Genomic DNA, 15,210 nt, shown 5'->3' with positions numbered 1-15,210 from the left:
GCACTTAGCCCATTCTGCATTGCTCTTACTGTAGCTCTCCTCACAGAAATGCTTCCAAATTGTTCTGACAACAAAAGATAGAAATTCATTTCCCACATCCCTCAAATAACTTCATATCCCTCTGCTGCTAAGATCAAGCATCAAGCTGATGTTTCATTACAACACTGATGAGGCGAATGGGCAGTAAAGCCCACTGTTACCCATGCAAATGACGTGTCTCTTAACTAGCAGCACATTCTGGCACTTGTGGATATGCAAGCTAAAAATTCAGCACAAACCCAGCTCTGGAATAACGTTAATAACAATATTATATATGTAGGAAGCAGAGACAGGAATATTAGAAGCTGGATTCCCAAAAAAGAGCCATATCTGAATTATTGCACAAATATGAGATTCCTGAATACGTTAACAAAAACTTGGTTTTGAAGGCAGATGCTTAATAACAGACAAATAAACCGAAACACAGCAGAAGGATTACATCTCACTAGCTTTGGAAACTCAAACACAGCTGGTCTGATCAGCTGAGCCATTTTCAAGCTGCCACATGCACATCAGAGCTCTCACCAAACGGCACTGAAGCAGTTGCTCAGTTGTGGATGCACAAACAGCCCCAGAGGACAGACTGCCTGGGCCCCCCGGGCAGCTCGTGTGACTGAGCTCCAGGGAGCGCATTAGTGCTCCTCTCTGTCTAATTAAGTAACAAACCAGCATAGCTGACTGTTTACACGTTTGAAATGTGCTGTTGTTGCCAATGGCTCTGAGGCAAACCAGCACTAGCCCCGCACGGCTCTCATTCACTCTTTGCACGAGTCACAAAAGGCAGAGGACAGCACACGTGGAATTCTCCATCACATTTCTGCGGTCATTACAACCAAATCCTGAACCAGGCACAGCTCAGCTATGTGTGAGGTTTAGGTCAAAAGGAGTTCTACCCGTGTAACAACAGCACAGGGGGAAGCTGTGGTCTGGGGCAGCATCCTGCACATCCGTATTAGCAGTACACCCAAAGGCCACATCAGACGTGGTTTATACGCCCTGTGGGCTGGGTTGACAAACCAGTTGCTGCAATTTGGAATAGTAACACCCTCAGGTCCAAAGTAACAGTGGACAAACCAGCCTCGGTGGTGGAGACAGTTCACCACAGCAGCCCTTAGCAGCAGGGTCGTTATCCTGCAATGGCTGCGCACAATGACAATCTTCTCTACGCTCCGTTTTTCGAGTTGTGAATGACGCCTGTGACACAGGAAAAAGAATCATACTGGGAAAAGGAATCAATTACCTCTGCCTAGAAACTTTCACAACTGTGAACAAAATCGATTTCACTTTAGGCAAAAACAACCCAGAACTCTTTTCTTTGCTATATGGTTTGGGCTTCCCCCCCTCCCACATTTTCAGGATCCCAAGTTCGGTTCCCTTAAAAGTGACAGTGACGGTGACCCCATCTTGATAAATATCCTTCGTGAGAGTGCTGGCAACCTTTCCCCTTCACACTTTTGGGGTACCAACGCTCAAGACAGCGTGCAGGGGTCGGTGTGTTTGTGTTCTTTCCCGAGCGATTCGGGATGACAGCAGCAACCACCATCAGCCCGGCGCCCTGACGAACGAGCAGCAGCGGCGGGACAGCCCCGCGCCGCAGTTTCGCGGCCGCGGTGTTCATCGGCTGGGCGCTGCCCGAGCGGAGCGGCCCCGCCGCAGCCGCGGCGCCGCCGGGCCCGTGCGGACGTGGCGCGGCCGGGCCGGGCGCGCTGCCAAAGCCGGGCCGGGGCGGAGCGGGCCGGGCCGGGGCGGTGCCGGCCGGGCGGGCAGCGAGCGGGGCCGCGGAGCCGGGCCGGCGGGCATGGCGCTGAGGGCGCTGCCGCTGCTGCTGCTGCTGCTGGCGGCGGGCGCGCTGGGCAAGCCCATGGCGCGGCCGGAGCGGGCCCGGCCCGGAGCCGCGCCGCACGAGGACCGGCCCGGCTTCCAGTACGACCACGAGGCCTTCCTGGGCAAGGAGGAGGCGCGGAGCTTCGACCAGCTCAGCCCGGAGGAGAGCCGGGAGCGCCTGGGGTGAGCGCCCGGCCCGGCCGGCAGACGTGGCGAGGGGGAGGGCCCGCGGGGCGCGGGGCGGAGGAGGCGGCCTGGGCTGCCTGAGGGTCCGCGGGGGCAGCGGGGCCCTGCGTCCCGCAGTGGTGCCCTGAGCCCCACAGTGGTGTCCTGAACCCCGGTGTGGGACCCTGCACCCAGTGTGGTGTCCTGAACCTCACAGTGGTGTCCTGAACCCCGGTGTGGGACCCTGCACCCCACAGTGGTGTCCTGAAGCCCAGTGTGGGACCCTGCACCCCACAGTGGTGTCCTGAACCCCACAGTGGTGCCCTGAACCCCAGTGTGGTGTCCTGAACCCCACAGTGGTGTCCTGTACCCAGGTATGGGACCCTGTACCCCAGAGTGATGCTCTGTACTCCAGTGGGGGACCCTGCACCCCTTAGTGGTGCCCTGAACCCCAGTGTGGGACCCTGCACACCACAGTGGTGCTCTGGACCCCACAGTGGTGCCCTGCACCCCAGAATGGTGCTCTGAACCCCAGTGTGGGACTCTGCACCCCAGTGTGGGACCCTGCACCCCAGAATGGTGCCCTGAACCCCAGTGTGGGACCCTGCACCCCAGTGTGGGACCCTGCACCCCAGAATGGTGCCCTGAACCCCAGTGTGGGACCCTGCACACCACAGTGGGACCCTGCACCCCAGAATGGTGCCCTGAACCCCAGTGTGGGACTCTGCACCCCAGTGTGGGACCCTGCACCCCAGAATGGTGCCCTGAACCCCAGTGTGGGACCCTGCACCCCAGTGTGGGACCCTGCACCCCAGAATAGTGCCCTGAACCCCAGTGTGGGACCCTGCACCCCAGAATGGTGCCCTGAACCCCAGTGTGGGACCCTGCACCCCAGTGTGGGACCCTGCACCCCAGAATAGTGCCCTGAACCCCAGTGTGGGACCCTGCACCCCAGAATGGTGCCCTGAACCCCAGTGTGGGACCCTGCACCCCAGTGTGGGACCCTGCACCCCAGAATAGTGCCCTGAACCCCAGTGTGGGACCCTGCACCCCAGAATGGTGCCCTGAATCCCAGTGTGGGACCCTGTACCCCAGAGTGATGCTCTGTACCCCAGTGTGGGACCCTGTATACCTCAGAGTGGTTCCCTGAACCCCAGTGTGATGCTCTGTACCCCACAGCAGGACTGTGTTCTCCACGGTAGTGCCCTGAGCCCCAGTGTAGGACCGTGTACCCCAAAGTCGCCTGCAGGTCGAACCTCTGGGTTTTGACTTCTCACAGCCTGCTGGTTTTGCTAAGGAGCAGCCAGCAGTTCATGGCTTTGGTGTTTTTCCCTGCTGCCTTTTCTGGCCCCACAGCAATGAGGCTGGTGGACGGAGGCATGTGTTGGGCCTGCTGCCGGAGGGCTTTGCTGCTGCAGCTCCCTGCCTCTGGGACACTTGCCCACACCGTATCAGTGTTAATCGAGTTTCAACCATTCCTTCTCTACAGCTACGTTTACAAGTCCACTACAAGCATTTTCCTGCAGCTTCTTCACTTGTGACTTCTTTGCTCACAGTGTTCCAGTTGTTAGTACTTCCACGCTGCTCTTTATTGCAAAGAGCAGGGACCATGCCTTACTTTACTACTTCTCCCTCCTTTACACCTACAGGGAGCCAGATCACTAAGCAGAATAAATTTAATAGGAGTTAAAGAAAGATCCTTTAATGTAGTTACCACGAGGAAGATCGTTTAAAATACCTGCATGTTCTCAGTAAGATTCCCCCCCAGCCTTCTCTTTCACAGGGAGTGGCACTTGCTAATTTTCTGTCTAGTCCTACCATAAGCAGTACCACTGTAATCTCACTGAGTAACTTCTTGATCCTTCTCAAAGCTGTCACTACTATTTGTGTGTCTCACTGAGTAAACAGATGAAGTGATTACCAATAATGGTCGACTTCATCCTCATCATTTCAAGAAGAAGCAAAAGAAACCATGTTCTCGGATATATGACTGACATAGATTCTCATGAGTTGTATCACCAAAATGGACATGCCCTCCTAATATTGGTCTGCACTTACTAGTACAGATAATTCAGTCAGGGATATGATTTAACAATACAGCTGTTTTTAAACAATTTTTACAAATGCTAACTCAGGAAGGGAAGAACTTTTAGCTTCCATTGATCTCACTGATTGCCATTTGGAGAGGTGACGCAGGCATGTTAAAATGCAGCCACAGTCAATAATTACCTTTTAAATGGAGGTGACTGAAGTGGCCCTCTGAGGACACGTTGTGGGGTGAGCACTGTGCATCTCAGCATCAGGGATGTGGTTCCTGGGGGGCCTTTGGGGAAGTTTTGTAACTGCCAGCATTTCCCAGCCTTGTAATTTTGGACAGCAGCACACTGCGAGGTAAAGAGAGAATTAAAAAAACATCTTGTGGCTTAATAGTCACCTGCTGAACCCTCTCTCCCCATTTTTGTTATGGGCAACCGCTGTAGTGGGTTACAGAGTCACTTCTCAGCAAGTAATTGGCTTTTAGGAAGAAGGCAGATTGAATTAAAAGCTATCTTTAAATGATTTCTGGGAGAAAACAAAAACATACAGTCTGCTGTTCTAACCAGTGTATGCTGCTGTATTTATAAGGCATTTTACCTTGCTTAGGAAATGTGGCAGCACACTGGTCATCCCAATAACAGTAAAAAGTGAGATCCACAGTCCATACAACAACTTTTTACCTGTGTCTTTGGGAGCCTGTAGGCAAGACTGTTTCATTGTCCTCATCTTCAGCTGAGAAGTGGGGTGGAATAGTGCACATGGATGCACTGGACCTATAAAAACTGGTGAATAGGAGAAGGCATGAAACATTTTCTGGTACACAGTCTGACTTCTTTCATGTTATACATTGCCAAGACCTACCAGCTCTTATTATTTAATAATTTAAATTATTAAATAATAATAATTTAATACCTTAACAGTAGAAAGAAATACCAGTTAAACAACTGAAATTAAAGTCATTGTGAGGAAAATCTGATGACAAGTAGAGTCCATCATGCAGGGAAAGGGACTACTGGCAACCGATGGATACAGAAGAGAAAAGGTTTTCTAGTCAGTTAATTCACAGTTCACTAATTCAGAAAAGAAATTCAGCAGCCCCTTTTTGCCCCATAACACAGAAGCTGCATGTTCATAGAGTCAGTCTGATACTATCAGACAAGATTGCTGGAAGTTCAGCAGAAGCTGCTGCTGTTATTTCAGCAACAACTTTTGTAATTAAGGCTTTGGAAGAGAATTGCTTCACTACTTGAGCAGTTCCAGTTGGCCAAATGTGATTTCTTTGTGGAGAACCAAGATGTGGAATTTGAAAGAATGTTTAAAAATGCAGATCTTTTTCCCTGTGTCCTGTGGCTGCCTGGAGGTTTCGAGAGCTCACCTGTTGAATGTCAAGTCAGGATTTAGACAAGTCAACTCCTGCTCTTATCCCTGCATTCCAATGGCACGTTTGTTTTCCATAGGCATGGCATGAGCTGGCCGCTACATGAGGCACAGGGGACCTGCAGACAGGCTGGCCCTGCACCTCATGGGCAGGGTGAGGGGTGCTGATGTGCCCAAAGCCAGTCTGGATGTGCCAGAGAGCCAAGGTGGATGTGCTCAATTCTAAGAACAGGCACAGAAGCCAGTTTTACAAGCTTGGCCCCAAAATGGTGGAGTTTATCAATTGCAGAGAGATTAATTGCAGAGAGATTAGTTGCAGAGAACATAAATGGTAGAGAGAGCATTGTCCTTATTTTTTTTTTTGAACTGCAGCTGTGTGCAGAATGTTTCACTTCTGCTGATTTCAACAGTGCTTGAAACAGTGCTGGCAGCTTTACACTGGACAGAGGTTTGTAGCCCAGCTGCCAGCAATGCCTGGAGACCTGCTGCAGACTTGATACTGCTTTAGTGAGTAACAGGCATTCCTGGCAACACCAGCAATACTGCTTTCCATTGGGAATGAAAGAAAAGAAACAAGTGGAGGGACAGGCATGGAGGGGCATGTACATCCCCAGCATTACACAGTCATATAACTCACTTCACCCTGGTGTCAGCCTGCTGAAAGCCAAAGGAGAAACTGCAAGTGTCCACCAAGTCCTGGATTTTTGCCCTGGTTGCCTCCAGCAAGTTTGGGTACAGGCTTTGTCCTGAATGCTATGAGCCAGCATGGCCACTCCCTGTAGGCAGTGAAGAACAGATGCCCCTATGACAGGAGGGACAACCTAAGAAAAAGAAAGCCAGGTGTTCTCTGCTCACTGATTTTGGTTGTGCAAGTTCTTTTGAATTATTTGTAGCAATGCTGAATAACAAATAGAGACGCATTCCTTAAGATGATGTGTGAAATGCAGGAAAGCCTTAACCAGTAGAACAGCCTTAGGAGTTTGGTACACTCTGTTTTTGTGGAAAATCAGGGCCAGGTAAAGATTACTAAAATTGGCCTGGGATGCAGTTTTGTTTTCTGCCAGCTCTTAAAGATGCTGATCTCTTTTTACAGGAAGATTGTGGATAGAATAGATGACAACAAAGACGGCTATATCACAACAGAGGAATTAAAAACCTGGATTAAACGAGTACAGAAACGCTACATCTATGAAAATGTGGCTAAAGTTTGGAAAGACTATGATTTAAACAAGGATGATAAAATTGCCTGGGAAGAATACAAACAAGCCACATATGGTTATTATCTAGGTAAGAGAACAGATTGTGTGATCAAGGATTTTTGAGATTATAAAATATGATTTCTTGCCTTGCAGTCAACTGGAGTTTGGTGTCACATTTAGGACTCTTGAAGCTCACATTAAATTTTATAGATGCTCAGAGGTCAAAAGCACTTTTTAGTTATTTATTGCAGCCCTTTGCACATGGGTCACCAGCACACAGAAGGTTTTGTAGAGGTATCATTAAATATACTGACACAGCTGAATAAAGTCTCCTCCAGTTAGAAATATATTATTTTTTAACATTGAAAAGGGTACTTTAATTAAAAAATAATATATTGTCTAATTAACTGTATTTGTGAATTTAGTCTCTAAAATCTTAAGTCTAGATGTTAAAAATTTAGTCCGTGTCTAAGCTATAGCAAAGTTATTGATTAAAATCATTCTTGCAGAATAACATGCTTCAGACTGTGATCAACAGCAAATGAAAATCCTTAACAAATCAGGCAAAAGAAACATTTGTTAAAAAATATACCTGAATTTCCCCCCCACCTCCACCTTCCCTTTGCTTTTATAAGTTAATAAAGGAAGAGGAGGAAAAGAGATCACTTAAGCTAAAGGGCAGTACTGACAGAGCAACAAATCACTATTAATTGACCATTTATACTTACTGGAAATGAGAATACAATATTTACCTACCACAGAAGCAGTTTGTAGAGCAAGCTTCCTGTAGCAGTAATAATTCCAAAGTCTACCTTAGATTTAAATGGAGCTTGTTACATTTGTGAAAAGAAATATTTGACATGCAGTCCCTGCAGAATTATCCCTGGAACCCTTCTCAGCCCTTTGTCCTTGCTCCCTATAAGCCCCAAGATTTGGAGAGCAGCATTGTGGGCTTGTATTAATGAATACTTAAAATTCCCATCTGTAATTCCCAGCCCAGTCTTTTTCACCTGTGTTTGTCTCCCAACACATGAATTGCGAAATTGTTATGAGTATTTTTCATTTTTAAAGTCAGTTTAATTACCCTATTTTAAGAATTATATCAAATATCATTCCTTTTATGCCACTGAACGCTCTGAAAAAATGCCATTGTTTTAAACTGAAAAGAATTGTTAGGTTCCCTGTAGCAGAGGCGTAGCACTGACATAATTTCAGTCAGTCTGCCACCTTCTGAAAACACATTTCCTTGGTTTGCTCTTCTTCAAACTGAAAAGTTGTGTGGGTCATATTGATTCCTAAAGAAGAAGAAAACTTCTGGGAATGAAGTCTACCCTAAACATTGCTTCAGTGGTGCTTGTAAAGGCAGATAAAAAAAATCTGTGAGGGATAATATATAATACTGCAAAATCCATTATTCTGCATTGCAACAGAAGGCTTGCTCAGAAATTTACCTCTACTACTTATTTGCCTCTACTGTCACCTTTAAAAATCAAACCAAGTACTTGACCCCTGAATTTAAAACTTCACGAGGAAGAGAATTTCCATTTAGAACAACAGCTATTCTGGCAATAAAACTTCTTATTTCTAGACTCAGACAGCATTGTTTTGCTAGTATGTTTTAAAGGAAAACACCTCTGAGATCATCTTGATTCATTTGCAGAAAATCCAGAAGAATTCCAAGATGCAACTGATCAGCACAGTTTTAAGAAAATGCTGCCCAGAGATGAAAGACGATTCAAAGCTGCAGATCTGGATGGGGACTTGGCTGCCACTCGTGAAGAGTTCACTGCTTTCCTGCACCCAGAGGAGTTTGAGCACATGAAAAACATTGTTGTCTTAGTAAGCAAAGCAAGATTAATGCTGTTGTTTCTACTTTCATGGGTGAACTTTGAAGGCTTCTCTAACCTTTCCAGGCAGGGTTTAGAAAGAGACACACACATAACAGCTAAGTGGGGAACAGAAAATGGTACCTTTCATGATACTCACTTGGTTTAGGAGTCTCAATGTAACAAAGACTTTTTAAGTGCACTTAAATGGCTCCTAAATGGAATCAATAAACAATCTTGGGGCACAGAGAATTTTATTTCAAATCAAAATAAAAGGAGGGCATGCTGATATGCAGCAGCTGAGTGTTTCATGCAAGCAGGTATCTGCCACTAACATAAGCAGTTCATTCATATGGGGAATTCTTTCAACATGAAAGGATATTTGTATATTCATTGTGTAAACAGCAGTCCCATTGGGTTTAGTGAGACTATATTCACTTGTGTGCAGGGACAGGTCAAGGCCTCAGAACGTTAAATGATCAAAAGCAGGTAGTCAGAGCTCTGTTTTTTCTTGATTACCTTCATGCAAAATTGTTTTCCAGGAAACCTTAGAAGACATAGACAAAAACGAGGATGGTTTCGTGGATCAAGATGAATACATTGGTAAGTATTGTTACTTGTTTCTTATATAATCTCCAGTCTGTTTTTTCAGTTTTTTCATCTACTCTCAGATTTGCAGCAGCATTAACAACCCAAAGTGAACAGTTCTGTGTTCCAGCTCAACTATTTTATACCAACCATCCAACTCAGTCATTTTAGGTATATAGCAACATGACCAGGAATTTTCCTCATGCTTCACAACAATAAAAAATTATCCTCTTGTTCTTATTTAACTCAGCTAAGAGATACATGAGAACAAAATAAGAGAATCTGGAATAATATTTTTCATGGCAGGGATATTCTTTGTATATCACACCATGTTAACTGCTGTTTGAACACTGTTTAGAAATGCAGGAGGATCAGAAAATGAACTGATCTTTTCCCAAATTTGGATGGTTCTCAAATATCCAAAATACTTGGGAAGCAAGCATTGCAAAAAGAGAAAATACACCTTGTTCCTTCTAGGTTTTTTTCCTATTTTAATTAGTAAGTAAACCCCATACTTCTGTACTGATGATACCATTGTATTTTGATGAGTTTTAAATCCAGAAAGTAGCACTAAGAAGGCATTAGTGCAAAGTTGGATGAAGCTTTCTGTTTCTAGTGGTGCTATAAAGATCACTTCACATAGAATCAGGAACAATATATACACGCTAATTAATGGCAGGGGATTCTGTTCCTTGTAAATTATATTTAGCCCAGAAAGTGAATGCTATTCATCTATGACTGAAATAACAGAGCGGCATAATTTCCACAGTAATTTCAGTTCATTCAGTGACATTACCTACATATAATTATAAGGTAATTGTCAACATTTGTTACCATGTGAATGCTGGTTTTTCTTGTCTTCTATAGATAGGAACATAGAATGTTCTAGTCACGATCACCCCACATTGGCAAGGATGATAAAAATCAAATTGACAGGACATGTCAGTTGCTTCAAATAAACAATATAATTTGCGCTTTAAAAAATGAAAAAAGAAAGTGAATGTGTTGTCTGAAGTTTTCTTCCTGAGTTGAGAAAACTATGCTTAAAATATTCCTGCTTTCCTTTTTCAGATGTAATTTTTAAAAATTTTGATGAAGTTGGGATTAAGAAACCAACAGGAAACTAAATCATTTCGTTGGTAGTTTATGAGGAACAACAAAAAGAAGTCCAGAAATTTCAGTCTCTAGATGGAGTATTTGTTGGGGAAATTTGCTGAAGCTTACAGAATGATCTACCCTCCTTTCCCTTCTTTTCTCCCATTTTGTCTTTTACAAAATTTGGTTTAGATTTACACAAGCAAAATACCTATAAACTGTTGAGCAGAGAGAACTAAACTCGCAGTGCACATGGGCAGGTAACAGAGTATTTCAGGGACACTGGGGCCAGTGACAATGGAGAGCTTCAGCCCAGTGTAGAGCCCAATGTAATAACCAGGGGGTTATTCCTGCCTTTGAATTCAACATTTATGTTTCTCACAGATACCAGCCAGCCTCTGATCCTCACACTATCCATGTGGGTACACTTTTCCTTAGCACATTCCTGAAAACCAAATCCAAAAGGCACTGAAGAGGAGAGGAATAGTAGCACAAAGCAGGCTTTAATTCTAAATAGAGAAGTGGAAGGCTTGAGGAATAAGATGAGTAGGAAGGAATTAGTCACAGTGACCAGAAGAATGACACAGATGAACCACTCATGATTTGGAAAGCCCTGTGATGTAAAGAACATTTAGAAGTCAGTTTGGTTTAATAATCATTGCTGCTCTCTTGTGTTTATGCAGAAAGCAGCTGCCGCTGTGGTGTGGTCCTACCAGTGCTTCCAAAATGTAGCACAGGAGTGATGTGCAGAGCAGTTCATGTGTGTAATCTGTGCATCCTGTCACAAACAGTGCTCCCTCCCCAGGTAGCAGTCTGTGACAAGTGCACTGTGCCTGTGGCTCCTCACAGAATGCACCATGACTCCTGACTTCTCCAGCTCTGTCTTCCTGGAAGAGTGTCTTCTGCTGGAATGTGCTGTAGCACTGCATGGTTAAAAGGGAACTGATATACTAAGCTGAATGTCTCTTATACAGACTTCTCTAAAAGCAGTACAAACGCATGTAGGTTCCATTTAGCAGTTTTTGTTTGCCTAAATTCCCCCAGTGTCTTTTTTTCTGTAACCACTCTGCTGGCTGGAGTCTGATCTTATCCACAAAGACATTTGCTGGCAGGGACGAGATAAAATGGCTGAGTTCCTTCCTTCCCATGTGACAGAGCCTAGCACTAAAGCTTAGGACTGCTGTTCAACCAAAGAGCCATCGAGGATTTTGTTGATTCTGAAATCCAGATGATGGCCTTTGAGCAGGTTCACCTCTCCTGTTAGCCCCAACAGCAGTGCACAGGTGTGGTACAGGGTAGTGTGAGAATGGGCAGAATCACCAGCAGAGAAGAAATAGGCCTGAGAGAAGATACAGCTACTCTATTTACATCCCACATTTCTTTTTCTATAAGAGACACTGTGAAAGAGTGAAAAGTTCAGTCCCCTCTGAGGAACGCTGGGAAAGTATCTTTAGTTTGTACTTAATTTGCAAAGTAAATAGGACTCAAGTAAGACCCTTATTTCCTCTCCAGCTGATATGTTTGCAAATGAAGAGGGTGGACCAGAGCCTGACTGGGTGATTACAGAGCGTGAGCAGTTTTCAGATTTTCGTGATCTCAACAAGGATGGAAAGATGGACAAAGATGAGATCCAGCACTGGATCCTCCCCCAGGACTATGACCATGCCCTAGCTGAAGCCAGGCACTTAGTCTATGAATCTGATGTAGACAAGGTATGTGGTGCTCCAGTATTGTTTCTGAAGAAGTTATATAAGGTCTTGTGGGTTTTTTAAAATACCAGCTTGCAAGAAATTATTCTTAATAACTTTTCTTTAGAGTCCAGAATTGCTAGTGGAGTAATGCTTTCATACCAGTTTCAGTGGGTATTGTTAGAATTACAAAGTAGCAAAATACAGTTTGTCAGCTCTAGAAGGTCCTCTGGCTTTCAGTGATGGGAAACTATCATCTTAAGCCTGGACATTTTAACACAGCAAAAATACTCTTTTTCCTTTAAGACTGGTCATGACTTTGGTATGTTAATATACACTAAAAGAGGAGAATAAAGCTACATTTAGATATCCCTTGTACTGAAATGTAGGAGTAGAAAAACCACTCTCAGTTCTATATTCAAGCACATATCTTTCACTTAAACACTTGCTGTGATGAGGGACAGTATATTCCTGATGGTGGTCTTCAGAAGTGTAATGCAAGTAAAGTTGGAACCTGGAAGCCAAAATACTCTGAACACAGAAAGTGTAAACTGCTAACATAAGCAACCACCTTCCACAAAGTGCACCAGAGGATTTTTGTTTTTACAGTCAAGAAGATGAAACAAACCACAGGGCAAAACAGTGTACCAGGTAATCCACTTTAACCTACTGTTGCTACTGCTTGGCATTACAAAGAACTTTCAGTTAGCAGTTTGACCTACCTGGAGCCTGTGGGACTTCTGTCTTCCACTGAGGTCCAAATTTCACTCACTGTGACAGCTACATATGATTGCTGAACCTGCAGCCTGCTTATCTGTTTCCCAGGGCTCTTGCAAGTCTGTGCTGGTGTGTCTTTCTGACTTAGTTTTGCAAATATTCTTACAGAGGTTTTTTTTTTTCCCTCCTACCAGGATGAAAAACTAACAAAAGAGGAAGTTCTAGACAACTGGAATATGTTTGTTGGAAGTCAAGCTACCAATTATGGGGAGGATCTCACGAGAAACCATGATGAACTATGATACAGTGTCCCAGCCAGTGTGCCAGACATCTTTCCTCCACTTTACTGAAATCACCGTGTCCATTCCCTCCTGGAGGGAAGATGGGCAGCAGACACTCACAACTGAATGACTTGCATTAATATTATTTTTAACATGCCAGCTTATTACCTCAGAATCAATGTAGAAATAGCTTTTTTACTCTTTTCACATGGTTAAATTTGGTATGTAGTTACTACAGTTTTATTTTTGAAAAAATAAGGTAAATTTTCGGAATAGGTTAGAGCCTGACATGGAAAAGGAACTTCTAAAAACATTGCAAAAATCTTTTGTATCCAAGTATTTTCTTCAAATACCCACTTTCACCACAGTGAAATGCACCTAGGATTAGAACCCTAATGTTTAAACAGACTTAAGTTATTTAGTTGTCTTTTCTAATAGCATGTAACAGTTTAGAGGTAACCCTTTGAGCCTCCTACCCAGAGAAGGGTTTGATACCTGCTTTGTCTCCAGGCAGTTTCTGTGTGCCAGTTGGGTCAGTGCTGCTGCAGGAGTTTCCAGCAGCTCCCCAGCTCCTGCTTCAGTGTGCAAATGCACAAGTGGTCCTTGTCCCTGACCCTGGCATTTCCAGCCAGGGATGCAGAGCCCAGCCTGGCAGCTGCTCCTTCCACAACCCTTGGCCCTGCTGCTTCCTGGGAGGAACTGTGCCACATGGAGCATAATTTATCTCCTGCTTTTCACACTTCACCCCAGCCCTACTCTTGTTCATGCTGTGTGAATGGCAGCAGTTCTGTGATGGAGAAAGAATGAGACATATCACCCCTCTGGGCCTTCTGTCTCCTCTGCCACTACGAGGACAGATTCTTGTGCCTGAAGTTCTGGGTTTGTGTGTATATACCTTTAAGTACATGTTACTGAAGCAACTCTAAAGACAGCTCTCCTTCCAAAAAAGGGGGGAAGCTTTCCACACAGGTGCTTTCTTTCTTACTGTATAATGTGAGTTGTTACATGTATATTTTTATATAAACAACTTCTCTAAGGTTTTGATTGTTTTTAACTGTACTGGTTTTAAAATAAGGACAATAAAACCAATACTTCTTTTTGATACTGTGAAGGTGCAATAACACTAACACAGATTAGCAGAGAGGTGATGTGAAAACATAAACCAAGCCTCTAAGGCCAGTAGTTACCAAAGCACTGGGATGGTCATTTCCAAAAGCATCTGGACATAAAGCCTCAACTGTTCTTTGTTGCCTCATTAAATAAAAAGAAAAGCCAAAAAGAAGTGTAGTATGCATAGCCAGAATAACCAGAATTTGTTCTGGACACTAATACTGGGAGATAGGACTCCACAGAAGCATTCTCTGGGAGGTTCCTGGAAGGTTTGGTGTAAAGCATCACACCCTGGTCCCGTAACCATCCAGAGGGGACCTTTGAGACTGTGAGACGTTCCTGCAGTTCAACACGTTTGTGAAAATCATCGGGAGACAGGGCAGAACTGTGACCTCTGTAAACAGTATCATTTTTATAAGGTCATACAAGAACAGTGGTGGAATATTTTACATCTTACAGTTGAAGATAATGAAATGTAAATTGCTGAGTCTGATAGAGATTACATGTCACTACTGCTAAGTAGTGGTACCACTAAGCTTTTGGGGTGCACGTCTCGTGACATTGCCAGCAATGTCTCTGAAAAATCCCCACCTCGCCCACTTATGGCTAACATACAGTAGGGCAAATGTCATAAAAGTGAACTAGTTTTGCTTTTACAGTACCCTCAAGTTAAATAAGAGCCTAAATGCCATGTTATCTGGGAAGCAATAAAATTGTATCTTGGCACATGTAAATGATTATATATTTTCTTTATGGCTTGGATTTGGAAAGGTTTACTGTACTCAATAATCCTGACAATCTTTATCAAACTAACATATTTTGCTAACATATTTTCAGTAGTCTCTGTGTACTCAGATTATCTTCTGCTGTTTCAGGAAACAATACCTTAAAAGACCTAAAAATCCTGCTTGTTTCCTGCAAGTGAAACTGCAGCTCAGACTGGATGGTAAGCCAAGGATTTTCACTGGAGCCCAGGGGAAGGTTGTTTGTTCACTCTTGTTGAAATTCAGTGGGAGTTGGGTGCTGAGACACTAAGCATTGTTGCCCTCAGCTAAACATGACACTTCTGAGTGCACTGTGCACCGTCCCAACAAAAAAACCACATCTGTGCTTTGACAAGCAATCACATTTTCTTCCACATTACTAAATGAATCTGGAACAGAATTAGCAGCACGCAAGAGAAAAATTGTGTTCTCGTATTTGTTCTTGATTCCTGTTACTGCTTGGAACACATTGGTATTTTCCAGGATAAAACTGTACTTAC

The 15,210-nt window shown here is 44.2% G+C and overlaps 1 protein-coding gene across 1 annotated transcript; it reads left to right on the top strand.

Moving 5' to 3' along the window:
• Positions 1-1,801: 1,801 nt before the first annotated feature.
• On the top strand, positions 1,802-14,680 carry RCN1 (reticulocalbin 1; the record flags this gene model as incomplete). The annotated part of the gene is made up of 6 exons (XM_021536711.3): positions 1,802-2,046; positions 6,536-6,729; positions 8,302-8,480; positions 9,010-9,070; positions 11,663-11,862; positions 12,750-14,680. Coding segments are annotated over 6 exons (987 nt in total), but the record flags the coding sequence as incomplete, so codon positions are not given.
• Between the last annotated feature and the right edge of the window lie 530 nt (positions 14,681-15,210).

The sequence above is a fragment of the Lonchura striata genome, chromosome 6, assembly GCF_046129695.1.
Source record: "Lonchura striata isolate bLonStr1 chromosome 6, bLonStr1.mat, whole genome shotgun sequence".
NCBI lineage: Eukaryota > Metazoa > Chordata > Aves > Passeriformes > Estrildidae > Lonchura > Lonchura striata.
Note: the sequence above shows the minus strand (reverse complement) of the source record. Positions and strands in the feature narration are given on the sequence as shown.